Genomic DNA, 24,290 nt, shown 5'->3' on the forward strand with positions numbered 1-24,290 from the left:
CAAGTTAGTATACTTTTTTCTAATTTCTAGGACTTTCGCCCAGGACCTTAAAAAAATTGTTCCCAAGTAAACAGCTTGTCTTATTTTCTGCTTTGTAAATCTGGTCAAAGAATCAGAAAGAAAGAAAATGAATTCTTGATGTAACTGGAAAACATAGTGAGCAGAGTTGAGGGGACTGTCACTGTGTTTCTGGGCGTCTGTGTGTAAGTGCATATACACAACACACACACAGAATGTGGCCCTTGTGCTTACCTGTGAGGTCTTAACTTGTGAGTATGCTTTGTTGTTCAATCGGTAAGTCATGTATGCCTCTCGCAGCCCAATGGACTGCAGCCCGCCAGGCTCCTCTGTCCATGGGATTTCTCAGGTGAGGATACTGGAGTGGGTTGCTGTGCCCTCCTCTAGGGGATCTTCGTGAGCTAGGGATTGAATCTGTGTCTCCTGCACTGGCAGGCAGGTTCTTTACACTGAGCCACCAGGGAAACTTGGTATGCCTGTGTTGTTTTAGATGAAATGGCTCTTTTCTTTGGCCACTGAGCAGTTTTGTGACTATTCTTGAAAAGGGAATTTTAAACCACATTCAGGCAACAGCAGAAAGGAAACTTGTACTGGCGAACGAGAGGATTGTTGGCAACGTAGCCGGAGTGGTTGACATGATCGGCTGATAACATTCCCCCACGACAATGAGGCAGGGCTCCCAAATCTTTTGTGAATAAAGGGAGGCTGGTTAAGTGGCTTCCGGTAGTCTCAGACCCCGATGACAAGCCAAGAGAAAACACCTCAGGCAGCTAAAGATTTAATCAAAATGAAAGCCAGAAAAAAGGCAATCTCTTTCTCTTGCAGGCAATAATGAGTGTCTAGAGATTGCAGACCTTGCTCTGATCTTCACACTTGATGCTGGTGAATGGGTTCGAGTGGGATATTGTTTACCTTGGGTTTTATGAAAACTCCCTTTGATTCATAAGTTCTTGTGAATCTCTTTTGTAAGAGTTTTGAGGGTGACAAGGATGGTGTAATGTACGTTTGTTTTCCTTTCTCTGTGGTGTAGATACCTAGAGCAGGAAGCAAGTCAGGGGTGGAATGACTGAGAACAGTTCAAATTCAAGTTGAGCTGAGTGTTTTTCTGAAACCCGGACTTGCTGACGTAGCCCAGAGTCCCAGCATCCTTTATCATAGAATTGTGAGTCTGAAAGGACAGCCAGGCTCTGCCGTCTATGTCCCTGGGACAATGCAGTCCAGCCAAACTGTGCCCCTCCATCAGAGGAGTTTGATTTGGGGTTTCTCTTTATTTGCTGTGCAACCTTCAGCAAGTTTACTTGACTTGAATATATAAAGAACTCTTACAACTTGACATCTCTGAATCTCCATTTCCTTTTTTTTTTTTTTAATATCTTCATTTCTTTATTTGTCATATACCAGACTGTTTTGAACATTAAATAAGAAAAAAACATTTATGAAACATCTTCTGTAAAATATAATGGTCTGGAGAAATATTATTTGGCTTGAAATACTACTGGACAGAAGGGTTACATGGAGTTGTTATTCTTGGTACAGGAAAAAAACTAGTGATTAGGATTTACTGGAGGCTTTTTGTGTGCTGGGGACTTGCGACTTGCCTAATTTCCTTGCTATATCTCTGTTTTGCAGGAGAAGAAGCTGAGCCCTGGAGTTTGAATAATTTGTTCAAGGTTACCAAGTTGGTAAGTGGCAGAACCGGATTTGATTGTGGCCACCTGGTTTCAGAACTAAGAGCTTCATTTTAATTGTCTTGAGCCTCACAGTAGCCCTCAGGAGCTGAGGTTCAGAGAAGTAACTTTCCCAAGTTCTTTTCACTGGTAACGGGTTGTCTGAATCCGTTCAGGCTGCTGTAGCAGAGTACCGTAGACAGGGTTGCATATAAACAACATAAATTTAATTCTCATAGTTCTGGAGGTTGGCAAGTTCAAGATTAAGATGCTGGCAGATTCAGTGTCTGGTGAAGGCCCACTTCCTGTTTCTTTGTGCTAAAACCTCACATGGGGGAAGAGGCAAGAGAACTTTCTGAGGTCTCTTTTCTATGGGCACTAATCCCATCCATGAAGGCCCTACCCTCGTGACCTAATCACTCCCTAATACCATCATGTTGGGGGTTAGGTTCCAACCTACGAATTTGGAAAGGGGATGCCAGCAGTCCCTTTCAGAGTTGACTGAAAAATAATAACTATATCTAGGGGAGCTCATCAGAAAGGGAAGTCCCCAAGTGTCAAAAATGGAGAGAAATTCAAGCCAAATGGTTATATGAGCTGAAGGCACAATAATGTATGGGGCTTTTGCACCCACAAAGCAGCTGTAGAGTTTGGGGGTTAAGGTTTTGAGACCACAGTGGGCCTAGAAATGAGACTTGGGCCCAAGGTAGACATGAATTTCCAGGAACTTTAAACATTACCTGTCTTCATGAAAAAAGGACTGCAAAAGCCCCACTGTTGGGAGAAACAAAGAGGAAGATTTTTTTGAGTGGAAAGAAAGTCACCAGGAAGAAATGAAAAATCTGGGGCTATACCATATGTGGTTGTGGAATCTATATTGTTATTATCACGAGATATGAGAACTTGAGTTGAGAAATTAACATGAAAACTGGCTGTCTACTGTGGGACTCTCTAGCACAACCCTAGGGATTGTGTTGTGTGTTTACACAGTCACTCCACTGGGTTATTTCAACAACCCAGACCTGACAGACTCCCACAGAAAGAACTCTGAAGATGAGTGCATAATTAAATCATATGGACTATTTAGGAAAGGAGTGACTCTGAGTTGAAAGTAAAAAAAACCATCTAAAAGAGACTATAGACAGTATATTTTTAAATGATTAAAAACTAAAGAGGATACAAAAATGCAATGAAAGGTGGGAAAAGAATAAGTTGATTTGAAAAGCTGCCACATAGAAGTGAAAAATAGTCATTGAAATTAAAATCCAACAAAAGTGTTAACTGACAGCCTAGATGTCGTGAAAGATGCTTAGTGAACTGGAAGACAGTAATAACAGTTTACGTCTGTTTAGTCCTTAGTGTGTGCCAGCCACTGTTCTGTGTCCTTGTATTAACTCATTGAATCCTCAGAACAAACATCTAAGGAAGGCATTATCATTATCATCTGTGCTTTACAGAGAAGCTAAGGTGTAGTAGTTTAAGCCACTTGCCCAAGGTCACAGAGCTGCTAATGACGGAGCTGGGATTTGACCCCTGGCTGTCTTTTAGTGTAGCCTAGAGTCTGTGTGTGCAGTTACTACACGGTAGAGTATCATTAAGAATAAGCACGAAGCAATAAAGAGATGGGAGTATGGTGGAGAGGCATAGAGGAGTGGAGGAGAGGGTCTGCTTATGTCTCAGCACAGGGACTAGGGGAGAGGCAGCATGAGAAGACCGAATGATCAGCTGTCCCTTCAGATCTCCTCCAGTTCTGAGGTTCCAAGAATCTGTGATCCTGCTGAGAGCAGACATTGTAAAAAGGGGCAGCAGAGCCTCAGTTTCCACTGTAGTATGTATCAATGGCTGATGTTTGACAGAGGTCTCTGGGGGAAGAAAGAGAAGCCCTGACTAGCATTTGCCCATCTCTGTGGTATCAATACTTCCACCATGAACAATTTCAAGCTAGCAACATGATGTCACTGAACACAGGCTTGGGAAGAGATGTGCACAGTCAGCTCTTTCGAGCCAGCCCGAGCCAGCTCAGCACACCAGTGCTGACGTTCATTCTGTTTTAAGCTCTGATCTCCGGGTTATGCGTCCAAGGGGCAGAATTTTCAGGCAGTCGTAGGATCATATGTGGTATCACGGGGGCAGGAAGAGACCGTGGGATAAGAGTGAAGCTCTGCCCCCCTTTCTTCCCTTGAATTTGATAAACAAACTATTCTGTGAATGTAGTTGGACAGACTGGCATCCTTATGACCCTGTTTGTGAGAGTGAAAGTGAGTCCAAACTCTTTGAAGGCCAATCCAACATTTTAAGTGTTTGTACCTTTTGACTCTTGCAACTTCAAGGATTTTATCTTATAAACCCCATCTTTCCTATATATAAATACACACACGCACACACACACGAAAGTGAAAGTGACAGTTGCTCAGTCGTGTCCACCTCTTTGTGATCCCATGGACTATACAGTCCACGGAATTCTCCAGATCAGAATACTAGAGTGGGTAGCCTTTCCTTTCTCCAGGGGATCTTCCCAACCCAGGGATTGAACCGGGGTCTCCTGCACCGCAGGCAGATTCTTTACCAGCTGAGCCACAAGGGAAGCCCATATATATATATATATATATATAGTTTCCAAGGATTTTATCTTATAAATCCCACCTTTCCTCTAGTAACACATCTAACCTATAGTGTGAAGATGTGTGTAATGTAAGCTCCTTGCAGCATTGTTTGAAATAGCAAGACCCTGGAAGCAACTGAAATAAATGTATGTCAGAAAAGGATTGATGGAAGAGATTAAGGTATATCCTTACAGGAGAATACTGGGCCACTGTTTAAAATAAGACGTCATATATACCAAGAAGGAATCAGCTCCAGGATGCATTCCTTTTTTTTTTTTAATTGTTTTTCTCTTTATAGTTGGCATATAACATTATGAGCTTCAGGGGTACAATATAATGATTCCATATTTGGGTATATTGCAATATGGTCACCACATGAAATTTGGTTAATATGTGTTGTCATGCATAGCTACACAATTTTTTCTTGTGATAAAAACTTTGAAGATGTACTCTCTTAGCAACTTTCAAATATGGAATTTCATTTTTTTTTTTTTTTTAAGATTTATGTATCTTTTTAATGGCTGTGCTGGGTCTTTGTTGCTGCTCACTGGCTTTGTCCAGCTGTGGGAGCTGCTCTCTTGTTTTCATGCCTGGGCTTCTTGTTGCGGTGGCTTCTCTTGTTGCAGAGCCCGGGCTCAGTACTTGTGACTCACAGGCTTAGTTACTCCGTGGCGCGTGGAATCTTCCCGGACCAGGGATCGAACCCATGTCCCCTGCATGGGCAGGTGGATTCTTAACCATGGGACCACCAAGGAAGTCCCAGAATACAGTATTATTAACTATAGTCACCATGCTGTAGATTACGTTTTCATGACTTATCTATTTTAGAACCAGAAGTGTGCACGTTTGACTCACTTTACCTATATTTCCCAACCCCCAACCTGGTGGCTCAGAGGTTAAAGCATCTGCCCACAATGTGGGAGACCCGGGTTCGATCCCTAAGTCGGGAAGATCCCCTGGAGAAGGAAATGGCAACCCACTCCAGTATTCTTGTCTGGAGAATCCCATGGATGGAGGAGCCTGGTAGTCTACAGTCCATGGGGTTGCAAAGAGTCAGACACGACTGAGCGACTTCACTTTCCCAACTCTGGCAACCCCCAGTCTGTTCTCTGCATCTATGCCTAGGGATTTTTTTGTTGGTGTTTTTTACATTCCATGTAAAAGTGAGATAATACAGTGTTTTTTCTTTCTCTGACTTATTTCACTTAGCGTCCTGCCCTCCGGGTCCATCTCTGTTGTGGCAGATGGCAAGATTTCCTTCTTTTTTACTGCTGAGTAATAGTCCACTTTATATGTATAATAGATAACACTTTCTTTATCCATTCTTTCCAGGATACATTCTTAGGTTAAAAAAAGCTATATGCAGAAAAGTGTGTGTGGTATGCTCCCTCCCATGTTTGGGGGCGGGGAAAGAGGAGGGATTAGTGCTTATGCAAACCCACCCCACACATACAAAAGCTTGATGATTTTGCATAGACTTTGCTGGAAGCACACCAAAAAAGAAGGTGGTTGTGGGCAGTACCATTTAATTCTTGAGAAGTCTAGGTGATGGTGGGTTTGGGGTGGATGAATGATATCTTATTGTATATCCTTTTTTAAACAAAAATTTTTTAAGCATAAACGTATGTTGTTGTTGTTAAAAACAAACTCGTTAACAAAAAACTTCCCTTTGTGAGCTTTTGGCATGGATCCCCTCTTAGTTTTAGAGGAAATTGGCAGGTCTCCATGGGGTTGCTGACCCCCAGCATTTATGGAACACATGCCAAGCACCAGGCACTTGCCTGCATTGTCATACACTGTGGGTCTCTCCATTGCCTGACTCTGCCTGGACTCCAGTAGTGGCCTGGTCAGTTTGTGAAAAATAGTAAACCCATTTTCAGGAAGAGGGGCGGCTAAGTCTTTGTAGGAAGTCATGTGGCAAGCAAGAAGGGGAAGTGGAATTCACGTGGCACTTGAAGAAATCTTATAAGTGCTTTGGGAACAGAGAGAAGCCAGCTGCTTCTTAGCAATCCCTGTTATCTGGTAGGCATCTGTCCCTCCTGCCACATCCCCAGCACCTCTCTTGAGATCACGTGGACGTGTTCCATCAGTATTAATTTTTCCACCTCTAAGATTCTTTGCTCTGGAAAGTTGGATCTGTGTTCCCGGACCAGATGAATCGCTGATGTGTTTGGAAACCACAAAGGCAAGGAGAATTGGTCCTGCGATGTCCTCCTTTTCTGACTTATCTGCACAACTCTCCTGTTGAGTTTTGCATCATCAAAGATATAAGAGACACTAGCTCTGTTCACTTAAAAAGAGCAACCTTCAGGGCCTTTCTTAGCAAATTAGATGTTCCCAGAGGTGCTTCTGTTGTCGCCCTTGTTGTTTTCCGAGATCAGTCACATTTCTAACTCATCATGAAATGTCTTATGGAACCAGAGGCTTACTCTTGCCCTCTCTCTTTTATCATTTGGTAGTAAATAGGTTATTCATCTTCAGCGGGCTGTCGTGATGTTTTTGTGATTATATCAACAGTAGTCCAAATGGGCAGTAAAACTGGAGTGAAGACTTAAGTTCATGGACTCAAAATAAAAAACAACCAACCTGGGTATTATTTAAGAGTGTAGCATCGTCTGTAACATTGGGGTGAAATTCTTGCAGGGGAGGGCTGTTTGCTGGTGGCTGTTTCTATTTTGTGGGCTCAACCAGACAGCACTCTTCAGAGCTTGTAAGTATCATTTCCCGTCGTGCAACGTGGGCAGTAGTGGTTTTAGTTTACTGTGAGATGACTGTATGTCAACAGTGTTATCTTGACTCTCCCAACCAGTAATTCTATCTTCACTGCCTGAATGCAGGTACAGAGGAGGTTGAAATGCTATTTCTTAGCTGATGCCTGTCCTGACTCCACCTCCCTGTGCTCTCCTTGCTCTGCGTAGTAATTTAATTAAAGCAATTATCTTACTGGCTTTAAATAACGGTAGTTGTTCGTAGGTATCTCCACATCAGACCAAGTGCCAAGAAAGATGGTGTGGATTATGTGCATAGCTGGCATGCAGCTGATGTCAGAACACTTCCAATTTCATGAGTTAGCTTTCTTTTGAGCCCCATGTTAGGTTTTTTTTGGCTTCCACAGAAAAGGGATTCACTGGTTTATGTAGCTGCAAAGTGCAGGGATGGAACCGAAGGCACGGAGCCTTAGACTGTGTTGCTAAGGCTTACATAGGATCTCCTCATCTTGCAGCGCTGCCTCTGATTTCTTTTTGGATTGTGGTGGCAAAGTATGTCAGCAGTTCTAGCAGCAGGGGAAAAAAAAAAATGCCCCTTTCCAACAGTTTAGCAGAAATCTCAGGAGAGAGAGATTTCTTCTTCAGTGTCTCTGATTGGCCTTCTCTGGGTAACATGCCTGTTCCTAACCCATCACAGTGGCCAGGTGAATGTGATGCTCTGATTGGCCACCTTGGATCAAATGCCAGCCCCCAAAGAAGCTGGGATAGGGTCTGGTCTCCCCAGAGCCCAGGAACTGAGAATGAAGGCAGGCAGATGTTCCCCGGGAAAATCTGGAAACCATTTGTGAATGGGGGGTAGGCAGAAGCAAGATGTCCAATATAGTACATTTTTAATCAGTGTTTACTCAGTGAATGAATTAACAGATGAATGAGCAAACAAGTTCTGCGGCTGATTCTGTGAGCGGTTCTATGATATCCGGAGTGGGGTTTTAACAGATGGAGCCTTTGCAGAGAGCCTTGAAATCAAGTCATGTAAGGATGACATTAAGTTAGCTGAGATATTTAACAAGAAATAGACATATGATAGCTGTTCCCAAACGTTTGAAGGGTGTTCATAGGGACAGAACATTTGCTCGCTTCCTACTTTGTGTCATGGGTGCTGGGCTAGATGCTTTAATTGCCATCATCCTGCTTTTATTTTCATTTTATTTTTATTAGACCACCGATTTATGTTCATTATAGAAAATCCAACACTGTACACACAAAAAAAGAGAAAAATAAAAGTCCTTCCATTAACTACCTAGGGCTAGTTGCTATTAATATTTTGGGGTATATTCTCTCAATCTTTTCTCCCTAATAATAGATGCATTAAAAAATTCTTATTTAATTGTGATAGTTGTGTTTGTCAGAGAGAAATTGTGGCTTAGACAGAAATTGTGGCTTAGGAAGTTGCCTGAGGTCCTAGGCTTAAGCACTAGAATTCTAGGACCAGAATTTGGTCCTCATCTGCAGCCTCGGAAGCCCTCTCTCATTCCCTGGGCTTTGATTTACCTGCTGCATAACCAGCAGTCTGTGTACTAATAGGGTTTTACTACAGTTCTGTTCTGAGAATCTTGATTTCATCGCTCTTTGTTTATCCACAGACTCATCTTTATTCATATACTCGGAAATATTTCACTGGGTGCTTTGTGGGTGCTGGAGGTAGCCCAGTGGATAGCTTGTTCACATTCAGGGAAGAATGAGGTCCTATCTCCTCCCAGAGACATTGAACAAAATTTCTGAGTTTCCCTCGGATTGGATCATCGCAGGACACACCTCTGTCTCTCAACCAATCATGGTGACAGAGGAACACTGATTGGCTTAGACCATTCTGGACTCACCCCTGGAATTGCAGATGAGGTCTGAATGAATGAGGGATGCTGCTTAGCGGGAGAGAAATGGAATAGATGCTGAAGAGGCAACTGCTATCTCTAAGTGTTTAGGATCTGGCTATAGAAAGATAAGTAAGGCATTGTACCTACTTAGTTCACATTCTAGTGGGTTCCTGAGAGTTTGACAGTGATCAGAGGAAGGGGTATTTTACACTGTTGAATGTAAAAATGCATTACATAATTTTTTCATTCTTAGACTGTCCTTGTCACATAGGTGTTTCCATTTTACAGAGAGGAAACAAGTTCAGAGAGATTAAGTGGCTTGATGCAGTTGCACACCTAGGAGCGGAGCAAGGTGTTTTGAGGCTGTGGATCCCATATTTCTTCCTCTCCCTATTGTGATAGTCATGGAGAAAACAGATCGCTAACAGAGACCCTTCAAAGTTTTGCCTAATGACTCCTCCACAATAAGCAGGGCCTTGGGAGGAGTTACTGCTTTTCATTTCAGGCTTTTATTAGAGGATCGTGCCTCCTTTTTTTTTCTTTGACTCTAGATGGGAGGGAAATGCCTCTCCCTGGTCCAGATAAGTAAGAGATAATTGAATGAGCTTCTGAGAAAAGAAAAGCAGAACCATTGACAGCTCACAATGCATCAGGAGAGATGGTTGCATTCAGATACTCTTACGAAAATGATTTCTCTCTTTTTTTGACTTTGCTGCCTGAGGCTTCCATTTGGTTTAAAAATAGTAGAGTAACTATTATGGAATCATACACAAAGCTTCCTCCCCCTGGGCCCCAAGTTAACTCGCGTGTTCACAACACAGATACGTTTTTTGGTAAAGTGTTTATGGAAAACCCAGTGTGATTCCTAAATTAAGCTGCCCAAACGAGGGCAAACAAGCTGGATTTTCTGGTTTTCTCCAGATTCTGCCGAGACTTAGCATTCCACAGAGCAAGAGATGATTTGCTGGAAATCACTTGGGTGCTGGTGGTAAGATGTCTGTGTTCTTCCTGTTTTGCCTGCACCCAACCTACAGGTGCTTTGCTGCCAGGTGGAAGGCCCCCCCTTTTTTGTATACATTCTTTTAAATTAATTGATTATGGATTTGGCCACGTCAGAGTCTTGATTGTGGCATGCAGGATCTTTTCCATGGTTCACATGGATTCTCTAATTACGATGTGTGGGCTCAGTAGTTGAGGCATGCGGGCTTAGTTGCTCTACAGTATGTGGGATCTTAGTTCTCTGACTAGGGATCATACCCGAGTCCCCTGCATTGCAAGATAGATTCTTTACTACTCAAGGTCCTTGTTTTTGTTCATAGATCTCCTGATCTCATTTATTTCCATCTCTGCAGATGTAATTTCAACCTGAGAGAAATGAACGAAAAGAGAGAAATCAACATGATGGTTGGTGATAAGCTGACCCATAAGGTTTTCAACTTAGGTGCTGTATTTTTGAGATCCTGTGTCTGCTTTTCACTTCTTTTTCAGGTTATTAGTGATGATAATTCATTTATTAATACCTATTCACGTTTTTATTAAGTTGGCTATTGTGTTTTGGATCTTGGGGATGGAGAGCTGAACAAAGAAATAGTCTCAGTTACTAGTAGGCTTTGGTGGCTCTCCTCTGACCAAATCTCCTCCCAGTCTGTTCACACTAGTATCATATTTTTGGTTCTGATTTACTGTGGGCCTGGCAAACTTATGAAAGAGGAAGTGAGGTCTGAGGGTAAAATGCATAGCCTTTAGCATCAGGTAAGGACCAGAAAAAACAGATTGCTGGGCTCATCTAGTTGACCCTGGAGGGGGCCCACTGTGGTTGTTATTAGAGCTGATATTTAGGGGTTGTTGGTTGCCTCATATAACCTCGCTCACCCGAATGATATGAACACCACTGTCATAAAGGTGGCAGGATTCATGGAACTTGGGAGCAGACCAGCTTGTATGTGTGTGGGGGAGTGTGTGTACACCTGGACATATGTGTCTGTATAGATGTGCATCTTGCTGCCTCTGTGACAGTGGTTCTCAAACTTGTCTATACGTTAGAATCATCTGGGGATCTTTTAAATTTCAAAGCCAGGGCTACACACAAGATGAGTTAATTCACTGATTCTTGGCTGGGACACAAGCACTGGTAGTTATAAAGATCTCCAGGTGATTCCAATTTGCAGACAAGTTTAGGAACCCTTGGCCTGTAAGAATTATAATAACAATATCATTATTATCATTTGAAGATGAGTAGGGATAATGGTGGGCTTCCCTGGTGGCTCAGTGGGAAAGAGTCTGCCTGCCAGTGTAGGAGACACAGGTTTGATCCCTGGATCAGGAGGATCCCCTGAGAAGGAAATGGCAACTCATCCAATATTCTTGCCTGGAAAATCCCATGGACAGAGAGGTAAGGAGCCTGGCGGGCTACAGTTCAGGGGGTTACAAAAGAATTGGATCAGACTTAGCAACTGAACAGCAAGAACAAGAGATAATGGTAATGACAGTGTTCCTAGCCACCATTTATCATTTACCAACGCTGCCTATAAGGCAGGCAGTGTCCTGAGTATCTAAAAAGCAGGATCACATCTAATCTGCACGGCAACCCTGCAAGAGAGCTTTATAAGTGGTTGAATAAGGAAAGGAGGAAGTCATGTGTTTGTAACTGATGTCAGCTACAGAGTTGCTTAATCTAAAGTGTCAGGTGAAGTCTAGAAAGATAGAATTGTTGGGCTCCTTTTGTTGACCCCAGAGTGACCACTGTGGTCATTGTTGGGGCTGAGATTTAGGGCTTGTCTGTTACCGCAGCATAACATGGCCCATCCTGACGGATGCAATCATCCTTTTTAATAACCACAGTTTGATTTAGAAGTCGATATGCAAAAGAACATGTTGCAAGGTTATAAATTGAGGGTGAGTTTATTTTGGCTTGTGGCTTGGAAAGAGAAATGAGTATAGTAAACCAGGCTATTAATCTTGGGCTGGTTGATTCATCCATCAAAATCCAAGGAATCAGGTGTAATAAATTAATAAAACATAACCTTGTGTTTGCATAGCACTTTTCTCAATGGAATACACGGTGCTAATGCAAACCTCATGCCACAGCTGGTCTTTTTGACACATCCTAGGAGGACTGTCAGGTTAGGTAGGGCTATGTCTTACTGTGAGGTAAAAACAGAAACTAACTCAGATGGGAATCCATATGCAATAGCTATAGAGATGCCTGACCGGAGTCTTGGTGAGTAGTTTGGACAGGAAGCATGAGAGGGGTGGGAAGGATGTTTGTAGCAGAGGGAACAGCATGGGCAAAGGCACAAGGAATAGTACTTACAGGAACTCTGTGAGGAAGTAGTTCAGTATTACCTCCAGGAGCCATACCATTCCCTTACTCAAGGGAAATTGGGAAGTCCCATGAAATCTTCATTTCCACTTACTTCTTCATCCTTTGGTACACATCTCTTAACATTTTCCCCCCCTACCTTGGAAGAGATTTATGAGTAATGAAGGGTCAAATAAGGATAATGTTGTGTGTTTCTTTACATTTTTATCCATTTATTTTTGGTCGTGCTAGGTCTTCATTGCTATGCATGGGCTCTCTCTAGTTGTGTTGAGTGGGGGCTACGCTTCATTGTGGTGTGTGGGCTTCTCATTGCTATGGCTTCTCTTGTGGAACTTGGGCTCCAGGCTCGTGGGCCTCAGTAATTGTGGCGCATGGGCTTCGTTGCCCCATGGCATGTGGATCTTCCCAGACCAGGGATTGAAAACCCATGTCCCCTGCATTGGCAGGTGGATTCTTAACTACTGGACCACCAGGAAAGTCAAAGGATAATGTTTCAGTTGGTCTCATTTATCCTGGAAGATCACACCAGACACCACATCAAATGTTGCACACTGCTTATTAGTAGAGATTTTTTTGCAGGATTGTGTTGACACCTCAGTGATCCAGTCTAACCTTTGGAAACCAACTCAGCAGTTCTCTGATTGTCGATGGGGACCTGTGTGATCCTCACTCTGGACCCAGAGTCCAGGCTAGGGGATTGTGCTCTGTGAACCCCCCGGACCTGTCTTGGACTCCACCATTTAGTTAAGAGTACGATGTTGGATTAAAAATGAATTTCAAGGTTCTGTCCTTGTCTAAAATTAGGTGATTCATTCAGAAACTCTGATGCAGGCCCTCATGAATAACAAGTGGCCTATTAAAAAACAATGTTAAATAAATGCTGAAATGAGAACCATATACATTTCTCCGAGTCTGTGGGTTCACACAAGACCAGAGTTCAGGCAAGGTGGCATTCCCCTCTTCTCGGCATTAAAACTAAGAATGGATGGTTTCTCATTAAACCTGTGTTCTTTTTTTTTCTTTTTTTGTCTGGTGAATACTAAATTGTTTTTTAATTTATTTTTAATTGGAGAATAATTGCTTTACAATGTTGTGTAGGTTTCTGCTGTACAACAACTGTGAATCAGCTATAAGTATACATATTGCCTCTCCCTCTTGAGCCTCCCTCCCACTCCTCAACCTGTGTTCTAATGTGAAATCAGCCCCAGGATTTTAGAGAGGAAGCTAGCTAAACCAGTTAAGCTTCTTTTTAACTTGGACTTTATTGGTTCTCTCCTGGAAAGATTTATTTTTATTTTTTTCCTTTTTTAACCTTATACAGTATCTCTTCTTCTGTGGCCTTGAAACTGTGAGAATCTAAACTCTTGCCATGCTCTTAGCTTCTGTTTGGCATATTCACATCATACCATCTAAAGCTCTGTATTTCAACTGTTGTGTCACATAGCTGGTGACCTCATCATTTTGGCTAATTTGAGAAGAAGGGGCAGTTTACATCTCACCTCCTTATGCTGCTGCTGATCCATTCCCTGGTTCCAGGGCTGTGGCCATGCTGGGAGTTCAGAGTAGGGTAAAGGCCCTAGGACTGGGTTAACTCAGGCTGGACCCCTGTCATCTCTTTGACCAGCAGCCATGGTTTGAGTGCATGCCTTGTGCCAGGCATGGTGCCCGGCTCTGTGCTAGCACTGCAGATGCAGGGTTGACATGACAGGCATGGCTCCTGCCCTGATGAACCTCACAGTGTTCAAGGAAGTACACAAATCACCGTGCAATTTACAATAATGATATGTCCTTGAAATATGTAACACCGGTCCTGAGAACTCTCACAGCAGGGGCTCTGACCTGCTTTGCTCAAAGTTCACATGCCTGGTGGTGATGAAGAGCTTAGGCAAGCATTGGAGGCTGGAGGCATTCAGAATAGCATGTGATCCCAAAAGCAAGGTAGGACCAGGTGAAAGGTTCAGGATGAAGCCCACAAACAGCACTAGGGTCCTGATGACTTGATCAAGTTCAGCATAAGGGCTGGACATCTCCTCCCTATCTCTCCCCAGGCCCCCAACCGCCGACTCCCCCACGCCAGAAGGAATGGTTCTTTCTCTTTACTTTCCAGGCTGTTTGTCTGTATCAGTTTTTTTTGGCAATTGTGTGTTGCTTTGTATGATAATAAGGTCGTGTGTCTTTCATCCCCTGGAAGGGAAGGCTGTTTCCTGTACTGTTTGTGTTTTCCCCAGTGTGTGACCCTGGTTGATCAGTTGGGTCATGAAAAGACCTACATTTTAGCAGTTAACTTCGGTTTGTGGGCCTCTTGCATGCTTCTTGCATCCACAGCAGCAGATCAAGAAGAGTAACAGGTAGCCCCTCCAAAGGCCTCCGAATATCAGACTGACCAAAGCTTCTGTTGATTGAGGCATTGAATGGGGAAATACTATCAACTTGTAAATAGTTTAATAGAAATTAGCTTGTAATTAAAAGTTCAAAATAAGTTGGCTTTTCTTTTCTGAATCATATTACCTAGTTTTCTTTCTACCCCTGTGATTGTTTCCATTCACAGAATAACCTCCAAGAGCCTCCTATTTGCTTAAGCCCTTCTGGCCCCTTCCTTCAGGTCTGCTGCCGTCTTCCTTGGACATGTCTTCCATTGCGCCTTCATTTTTCTCCTGTTTACATGCTTCTCTGTTCTAATGCCATCTTTTTGAACAGATAAATTTATTCAGAACATTGAAGGAAAATAAAGTTGTTTCATCCCTACCCTTATGTTGTCATTGAGTTTTAATTTCTCTGATCCCATCTGCCGTTTCCCCATTTTATATGAGTGGCATTCTATTTTATGTATATACTTCTGTGCTTTGCTCTTTTGTTTTTCTTTTAATTTTTTTGGTGACTCTACACAGCTTGCCGGATCTCAGTTTCTCTATCAGGGATGGAACCTGCTCCCCCTGCTTTGGAAGCACAGGGTCTTAACCCCTGGACCACTAGGGAAGTCTCTGTACTTTGCTCTTTAAACTTAATATTCACAGTTTTTCAGTCAACAGATGTTAACTGAGCTCCTAGTATGTGCCAGGCGTTGCTCTAGTGGCTGGGAATAAAGAGATCAGTGAAATGACCAGTCTACATCCCTTTTGTCCTGGTGTTTCTGCCTTATTCAGAGAGATTCGTGATAAACACAGTACAAATTCTGTTAGGAGGTAATTAACATCATAGAACAAAAGTAGGGTTAAAGAACGTTGGGATTGTTAATTTATAAAATATTGTCTCCTGTTGCTACTGTCTTTATATGTACATATGTGCTGTGTACTAAGTCGCTTCAGTCATGTCGGACTCTTTGAGAACCCATGGACTAAAGCCCGCCAGGCTCCTCTGTCCATGGGATTTTCCAGTCAATAATATTGGAGTGGGTTGCCGTGCCCTTCTCCAGATCTTCCTGACCCAGGGATCGAACCCCATCTCTTATATTTCCTGCGTTGGCAGGCGTATTCTTTACCACTATCACTCTGTGTACCTAGGGGTTGGTTATTATCCTTGATATTGATGGATTATAATTTATTGAAAACCTTAGAAATAGAAACTTCAAATCTGGAGAGGGCTTATAAGTCATTGAGAGTAGACCCTTAATTTTCAAAGTGAGGAAACAAATTCAGAGAAATGAAATGACTTGTTCAAAATTATCCAGCCCCTAAGTGGCAACGCAGAAGCTTTTAAATTGTAATTAAATTGGTTTTCATTAATTCTAAAGACAATTCTTTCAAATTCAACTATGCTGTTTCCCTGTTGCAGGAAATTCATTTCTGGTTTTTATTATACATAATGCTAGTATGGGCAGCTTTATGCAAATACTACCTTAATGAAGGTAGTACGTGAATTAATAATTAGAAATAATAACAAACAAGGACTTCCTTGGTGGCTCAATCAATAAAGAATCTGCCTGCAATGCAGGAGACATGGGTTCAATCCCTGGGTTGGAAAGATCCCCTGGAGAAGGAAATGGCAGCCTGCTCCAGTATTCTTGCTTGGGAAATCCCATGGACAGAGGAACCTGGTGGGCTATAGTTCATGGGGTCGCAAAGCCAGACATGACTTGACAACTAAGCCATCACCAGCTTTGCCAGGCACTGCCCTAACTGCTTTACTTGTGATAACATCATTCTGACAGTGGATACCATTACTTTCCTAGTGTTTACAGATGAGAGAATGAAGGGAGGAATTCAGACTCTGAGTACAGGGTCTGAGCCCTCAGCCACTGTGACATACAGCCTTCTGAGTCTGAATACTAAAACCGCAAATTTCAAAACTCAAATAATCTGTAACATATAATTGTTTTAACCACTTAAGAGTTTACCAAGACCAGGGATGTCTTAGATTTAGTTGTATGTCACTGCTGTTTTTAGAGTAAAAAGTGGTTGACTATGGAGGATTTCCTGTTCCATCTATTATTTTAGTTAACCCTGACAATAGCAGTGAATTAGGTGGTTATTGTGCCTGTTAAAGATGGGTAGTTTAGGCACTTCCTTGGCTGTCCAGCCGTTAAGCCTTTACCTGCCAATGCAGGGGGTACAGGCATGATCTCTGGTCAAGCAGCTAAGATCTCACATGCCTCATGGCCAAAAAACAAAAACATAGAACAGAAGCAATGTTGTGACAAATTCTGTAAAGACTTTAAAGAAAAAAATGGTCCACATAAAAAAAGAAATCTTAAAAAAAAGTTGAGTCATCTAGTATTTTAGAGGAAGCTTGGGCATTGAGAGATTAAGTTAATATTTGTGGAAAGAAAGGGGCAAGTAGGAAGCAAGGAAGTTTGAGTGACTCATGCATGTCAAGAGCTTTAGGACCTGGGGTCTAATCTTGGCTTCATCTCTTAGTAACTTTGTGACCTCCAGCAAAATACTTAACCTTTTTTTTTGTACCTCACGGGAATTTTGTTATCTGGAAACTGGAAGCAATAAAATTTTTCTCTTGATGTTGTTATAAGGATTGAGTTAGAAAATGAGTGGAAATCAGCCAAAATGAAACCATTGATCAGAGGTATTGGCGGTAATAGTTGCTTCTGTTATTACCATATTTCAGTCCAAACTCTTTTCTCTTTCCTCTAACCATGATATTTCTGGAAAACACATACAAAAAAAAATTTTTTTTTTTAAACTGAGGTATTCTTGCCTGGAAAATTCCATGGACAGAGGGGCCTGGCAGGTTAGTCTGTGGGGTTGCAGAGAGTCGGATACAACTGAGCATGTACATGAACAGTAGTCGCTTTACAATGCTGTGTTAGTTTCAGGTGTATAGTACAGCGATTCAGTTATGTGTGTGTGTTGTTTTTTAGATTCTTTTCCATTATAGGTCATTACAAGAAAGTGAATATAGTTCCTTGTAAAAGTGAAAGTTGCTCAGTTGTATCTGACTCTTTGTGACCCCATGGACTATATACAGTCCCTGGAATTCTCCAGGCCAAAATATTGGAGTGGGTAGCCTTTCCCTTCTCCAGGGGATCTTCCCAACCCAGGGATTGAACCCAGGTCTCCCACATTGCAGGCAGATTTTTTACCAGCTGAGCCACCAGGGAAGCCCAAGAATACTGGAATGGGTAGCCTATCCCTTTTCCAGCAGATCTTCCCAACCCAGGGATCAAACAGGGATCAAACTGCAGGTGGATTCTTTACCAACTGAGCTATCAGGGAATCCCATAGTTCCTTATAGTTCCTACTTACAGGTAGGTCTTTGTTGTTTATATATTGTATCTATAGTAGTGCATATCTGTTAATCCCAAACTCCTAATTTATCCCACCCACCTTCTCTTTTGGTAAATGTAAGTTCACACAAAATCTTATTTAAATCGCATTGATAAATTAGTGACCCTTGACACAATTAGGGATTCTCTTTTTTTTTAATTTAAAAAAAACTTTTTATTTTATATTACAGTATAGCAGATTAACAGTGTTGTGATAGTTGTAACCAACAAGGGATTCTCTTCCTTTATAGTTTTGTCTGCCTCTGTTGGGGTGCCGTAAAAGGTGGGGGAACAGCAAATCAACCTCTCTTTGGGTTTCTGGGTCATAGTGGGGTGAGGCCTGGGAATGGATGGCTCACCCAGCCCTTCCTCTCGCTTCCATCCCTCTGGATCTGATTTTCAAACATCTCAGCCCCACCTTCTATGACCCCTTCCTATGCCTTCACAAGGTGACCCGGCCACTGTGGGGGTGGGCAGGTGGGTCAGGCCATGGCACACTGGAACGCTGAGGGGTCCTTTTGGAGGGGGGTCTGCTTCTCCAGGTGGGCAGGGGGAGATCTTTTCTTGTGGAGGCTGTGACTTTTGAGCTGAAAATGCAAAGAGGTTCTTGAGCCACACAAGGGGACTGAGAGAACTGTTTGTGGGAAAGGCCAGCATCTGCTTCCGTGTCCTCGTAGACTTTTCTGTAGCCAGCTCTTCTCTAAGTGGGGCACAGGCTTTGGCCCGCAGACTGCTTACGACATCAGTCAACTCCATGGACCAGCCCATCCCTCTTGGGAAAAACCTAGCCATAGAACAGGGTTTGGGAAGGAGACATGAAGACGTACAAAGTCTCTGCTTTCTTCTTTTTACGTTCAAGTCTTGGCAAGAAGACACACTCTTTATTTCTGTCGCCTGTATCAGCTGCACATTCCTGAAATGAACTCCTCGACGTTGTCCTGGCTTCATCATACTCGAGCTTTTCCGGTTGCAAACAATTTTGCTTCTAGTTGATGGGGACTCTAATGACTCCAGGTGGTGAATGGACGGTGGGGAGTAAAGTTCTGTAGAAATACAGCTCAAAAGCAATACAAACACAGAGAGGAAAAGGGGAGACTGGTGGAGAGGGGAGGGCTGTATTACAGCATGTTACCTTTGTTGACATTGAAGAAACCAACCCTTTACCTTAACACTGGGAAACTTGTTAAATGCTTTGTGGAGTGGCACAGGGTCCTGCATGTATGTATTATGAAGCCTTTAACAACAAGGTGCTGAAGTACCTTTGTTAAGGAAAGATGACCAAGATAGATCATGAGATGAAACACAGCAGATGATAATTCAAAATATGAACCATTTTTATATAAATCAATGCATTATCTTTACATAGATATAGACATAGTAAAAACATTTGGAAGCATGTCCACATGGTATAGGAGGTTAGCTCATGGGGTGTTTATATTTTCTTCCTTTTGCTCCTCTGAATTTTCAAATTTTTTCTGCAATCAACATGTAAATATTATTCATATAGTCAAAGTGAAAGAAAGGTAGAGGAGGCCAGAAACCTCTTTTTTTTTTAAACTCAAATTTTAACCCCTCAAATCATTCCACATGTTTATCAAGGTCTCCTAGGAGCTGGGTGGGCACACCCAGATGTAGGGACAGGTGTAGGAGTGGGCAGGGTAGCCTTGGCCTCTGCCTTCACTGAGCTGACATTGTGTTGAAAGTCTTTTTTTTTTAATTTAAAATATTTTTTAAAGCTCAAAAATAAAAAAAAAATTATAGGTTGTGGTAAGTGCTAGAAGGGGGAGAAAAAAAAAGCCAGTGACATACGAAGGAATATGGAAGGGAAGGTCAACTTTAGGAAGGAATGGAGGGGCCACTTTGAGGAGTGACCCTAGAGGAGGCTGAGATGCAGCTGCATGGCAAGTGTATTCAGGGCAGAGGGAGGGGCCAGCAGATGCTGCCTTCCTGCAGGTCACGCAGAGGGCTGGTGAAACTTGAACTGCAGCTGCCCAGTATGAGCACTGTGTTGCACTTGGAAATGTGAGGAGGCTCAGGGATACACCTTGTAACTCTGGGGGCATATGGCCATCCGGACAACTTGATGGCCTCTGAGAGATTCTTTAATGTTTTGCTAAATCACAAGAATGTATTGGGATTGAACTGTTGAGTCTGTTCTTTGGTTCTTTTTGAGGAACAGCTCTGATGTCATCCTTCACGCTGGATAGGCTTTGAACCCTGCTCAGGGATTCCCAGGCCTCCTTCCCCATCCTCTTCTGCATTCATTAAACTCACACATTGGATGCTTGTCTCTGTAAGGCATGACCCTTGGGTCTTCATCCTCAGCCTAGGCTGTGGTGGAAATATCTGGGAAGGTGCCTCTTTGTTCAGGGATTCAGTATTCACTGATTCCTCAAAGAGGAGGAGGAGAGCAGTTGAGAGAAGTCCCTGAAAGTTAGATTAAGGACAAAGACTCTTTACAGAGTCAACAAAAGCTATAATCTTGGTGCTTAAACATACTGGATGGTGTATTAGAGTTAACAGTGGCAGCAGCTATTCACGGAATCCTCTCTAAGAGGCATTGTACAAATCAAGAACCATAGCAATATTCAGATCCTTTGACCCATCGATTAAAATCCATGGAACTTATGCTAAGGTCATCATTTTTTTTTTTTTTAGTGGGGAGAAACCAAGAAAACAGTGATGTCTATTCTATAATAGCAGTAATAGTAATGACAGAGTACTTTGGGGTTTTGAACTCATTTTCCTGTTGTTGATCAGTCCCTCAGTCGTGCCCAACTCTTTGTGACCCCATGGACTGCAGCACGCCAGGCTTCCCTGTCCTTCACCGTCTTCTGGAGCTTGCTCAAATTCATGTCCATTGAGTCAGTGATGCCATCCAACCATCTCGTTCTCTGTCATCCACTTCTCCTCTTGCCTTCAATCTTTCCCAGCATCAGGGTCTTTTCCAGTGAGTCTGCTCTTTGCATCAGGTGGCCAGAGTATTGGAGCTTCAGCTTCAGCATCAGTCCTTGCAATGAATATTCAGGGTTGGTTTCCTTTAGGATGGACTGGTTTGGTCTTTCACTCCAAGGAGATTTTCCTATACAGCATTTATAAGAGCATGGAAACATTCCTTTGAGTACGTTTCCATGTCCATTTCACAGAAGGGAAATAGAAGGTTAGAGAGGAGAAGTGCGTGCCCTGCGTCACTCTGGCAGATTCAGGCTCTGAGCTCTAGCACGTGCACTGTCCCCTCTAGGTATGCTCAGAAGCTGGGGAAATTGCTGGGCGTCCAGGAGGCAGAGGAGCCAAGACTGAAAATAATTATTGAATGTAATATAGGCTTAATTCTGTCCCAAGTACTGAGCAAATTTTATCTAAACTAATTTTTAGAACAAACTGTGGGGAAACTGAAGTTCTGAGATTAACCTGTGAAGGTTGTAGGACAGGCGTCCAAACCCTGGGGGGCTAAATCCACAGCTCCCTGGTGCTTTTAGCTCTGCTTTATAGCCTAGTGGTTCACAAGAATGCATTGCTCCAAGAGGGAATAATGAATGAAGGAGTGAATGGATGAGCTGGATTAGGCCATAGAGAACTGTTGTTGTTCAGTCACCAAGTCATGTCCAACTCTTTGCAGCTCCATGAAATTGCAGCACGCCAGGCTTCCCTGTCCTTCACTGTCTGCTGGAATTTGCTCAGACTTACGTTCGTTGAGTCCATGATGCCACCCAACCATCTCATCTTCTGTCACCCCCTTCTCCTCCTGTCCTCAATCTTTCCCAGCATCAGGGTCTTTTCCAGTGAGTCTGCTCTTTGCATCAGGTGGCCAGAGTATTGGAGCTTCAGCTTCAGCATCAGTCCTTCCAATGAATATTCAGGGTTGATTTCCTTTAGGATTGACTGGTTTCATTTCCTTGTTGTCCAAGGGACTCTCAAGAGTCTTCTCCACATCACATTTCGAAAACATCATTTCTCTGATGCCCAGCCTTCTTTATGGTCCCAACTCTCACATCCATACATGACTACTGGAAAAATCATAGCTTTGACTATACAGACCTTGTCAACAAAGTAATGTCTCTGCTTTTTAATACACTGTTTAGGTTTGCCATAGAGAGTAGACATTAGGATTCCCATGGTCAATAAATTCTTTTCAATAGCTTTGTAATTTCCGCATGCAATAGGGTTGCCCAAGTGTCTCCCATGAGAGTTTCAGCTTTCCTGGCCCTTGAGGCTACGCTTTTCCAATACCCTTCACCTACAGGCTCCCTTTCCTCGCTCAACTCATCCCTTGCAAAATGCCCAGAGTCAAATGAGTCCAGGGTGAACCAGGCATGCAGGGTGTGGACCTTTAGCAACTGAAAGGAAAGAGAGCTATTTCAACATGATGAAATATTCTGCAGCCTTAAAGTGATAAATGTGCCTGGAAAAATAGGAAAAGATATTAGGAGGTAGTTGCACATATCTGAAGATACCAAGTGAAGCAGTATTCATTTACATGGATAAAGGTTGGAAGAGAATAGGAATGAAAACTGGAAAGGTTTTGGGATTGGATGGTGTCACTGTCCGATTAATCTGTGAAGCTAGGAACCGCAGGGTCATGACCCACAGTTTCTGCTTTTTCTTCCCCTAAATTCCACTAGTCACAAACATGTGTAGATTATATAATACATCAGTAAATATCTCAATTCTGTTGTCCATTCTTTCTCTCCACTGCCAGTTTCCTAGAACAGGCTCTTACTGTGTCTCGCCTGGACCTCACAACAGCTTCTCTGGTCTGCTGGTCTCCACTCTCTCCCACTGTAGTCCGCATTGGACACTGTGGTCAGAGTGATCTTGATATAAAGCACATCTGATTATGTCTCTCCCTTGCTTAGAAGCTTTTATTTACTGGTGGTTGCCTTCAGGAGGCAAGTTCAGAGTCCTTAGGATGGTGTTTGAGGAGGTCCTTTCCAACCACCCAGTCTTCCCCCCAAGCATGTCATGACCTCTGCTTCCTCTGCCCATGTGACTTTCCTTCTTGGCCCTTCCCCCATCTCTTCAAGACCAAGCTCATCCTCTCTGAAGCCTTCACAGCCATTCCAGGGAGGGTTAATTGCTCCACCCTCCAAAATTACACCGAATCATGCCGTGTTGTAATTGTGGGGTTATAGGCCTTCCCTTTACTGAATTTTGAGCCCTTCCAGGACAGGAACCACATGACTTACTGGCTTTACCCTAAACCCTCAACATGGTGCCTGGGACACAGTAGAGGGACAAAACTGTGTTGATTGAATGACTCAGTGACTGAATTTGTAAAAAGCAAAAGAGGAAATGCAAGTCAAGGGCTTTTAGTACAGTGCCTGACACATATACTAAGGATTCAAAAAAAAAAAAATGCTAACAAGCCACCATGGTTAAATCATCAGTAGAGCCTAGTACTTTTATGTAAACATCTTTTTTTGCATCCTCTGTTTTTTTTTCAACCTGAGACTTTGACCACAGCTGAAATGTGCTTACATTTATGCAGAAGGATGAAGAAGGGATCGTGGAAGAGCAAATTCATCACTTCTCCTAGGTTTTTGTTTTCTGTCTCCTCTTCCAGGACCTCCCACATGGGATAGTGGCAGAGCTTACACAGGTCAGGAACATGTGTAGGGCTGATAAGGAGAAAGGTGTCTCTGAAAAAAGCAGTCTGTCCTCCTCTTGGGACTCATCCTCTATTTTACAGTTATCACTCATCAGATGGATTGTTTTCTCTGCTGGTCTGTAAGCTCCTCCAGGCCAGCATTATGTCTATGTCACTTTCCAGAAATAAAGTTTGGACCAATGAATGACAGTTGACGGGCATCAGATTTCTGATCAGTGTAAAGGAGGAGGCTCCTAGGGCTTCGCTCGTGGTCCAGTGGTCCCTGCTTCCATTGCAGGGGTGAAGGTACAGTCCGCATTTGAGAAAATTCCACATGCTGTGGAGTGAGGCCAAAATAATTAATTAAAAAAAGAGGCTCCTCACAATTAGAGGATAATGAGCTCCACATAATTGGAGATACTTGAGCTAAACTGGATGTTCACATGTTGAGTATGTTACAGACAAGATTCCTCCTGCTCTCCATGGGAGACTCGGTTCCAGGTGTGTGGTTGCTGGCAGCTCGACTGAGCAGGTGTAAGAACTCTTTCTCTGGTGCAAAGAGAGGACAGTGGGTCGATATGGACCAGAGTTATTTAAGAGTAGGTGTTCGTGTATCAGACAAATGGATCAGAGTTCTTGGATTGTGGAGACTGTTCTGTTAGCATCAGTGTTGGCAAAACATCAGCATCCTGTGTTCCATTGAAATTGATGAAGATTATAATGGATACAGTGTAAGACCCTCAAATCATCCTTAAGTATGATAATTAGGGTAAAAGTCTGAGGCCTAGGACTCTT

At 42.9% G+C, this 24,290-nt stretch overlaps 1 protein-coding gene across 13 annotated transcripts in view; it reads left to right on the top strand.

The window, feature by feature from the left end:
* The window catches only part of CYRIB (CYFIP related Rac1 interactor B), a 142,822-nt gene that overhangs the window by 36,750 nt on the left and 81,782 nt on the right, over positions 1-24,290 (top strand). For all 13 annotated transcript variants that reach the window (XM_040261759.1, XM_040261777.1, XM_040261762.1 and 10 more), the window contains exon 2: positions 1,648-1,700. In XM_040261759.1, coding sequence (XP_040117693.1) covers positions 1,648-1,700 — 53 coding nt within the window. The remainder of the gene's footprint in view (positions 1-1,647; positions 1,701-24,290) is intronic.

This window comes from Oryx dammah, unplaced genomic scaffold (assembly GCF_014754425.2).
Source record: "Oryx dammah isolate SB20612 unplaced genomic scaffold, SCBI_Odam_1.1 HiC_scaffold_19, whole genome shotgun sequence".
In the NCBI taxonomy this organism is placed as follows: Eukaryota; Metazoa; Chordata; class Mammalia; order Artiodactyla; family Bovidae; genus Oryx; species Oryx dammah.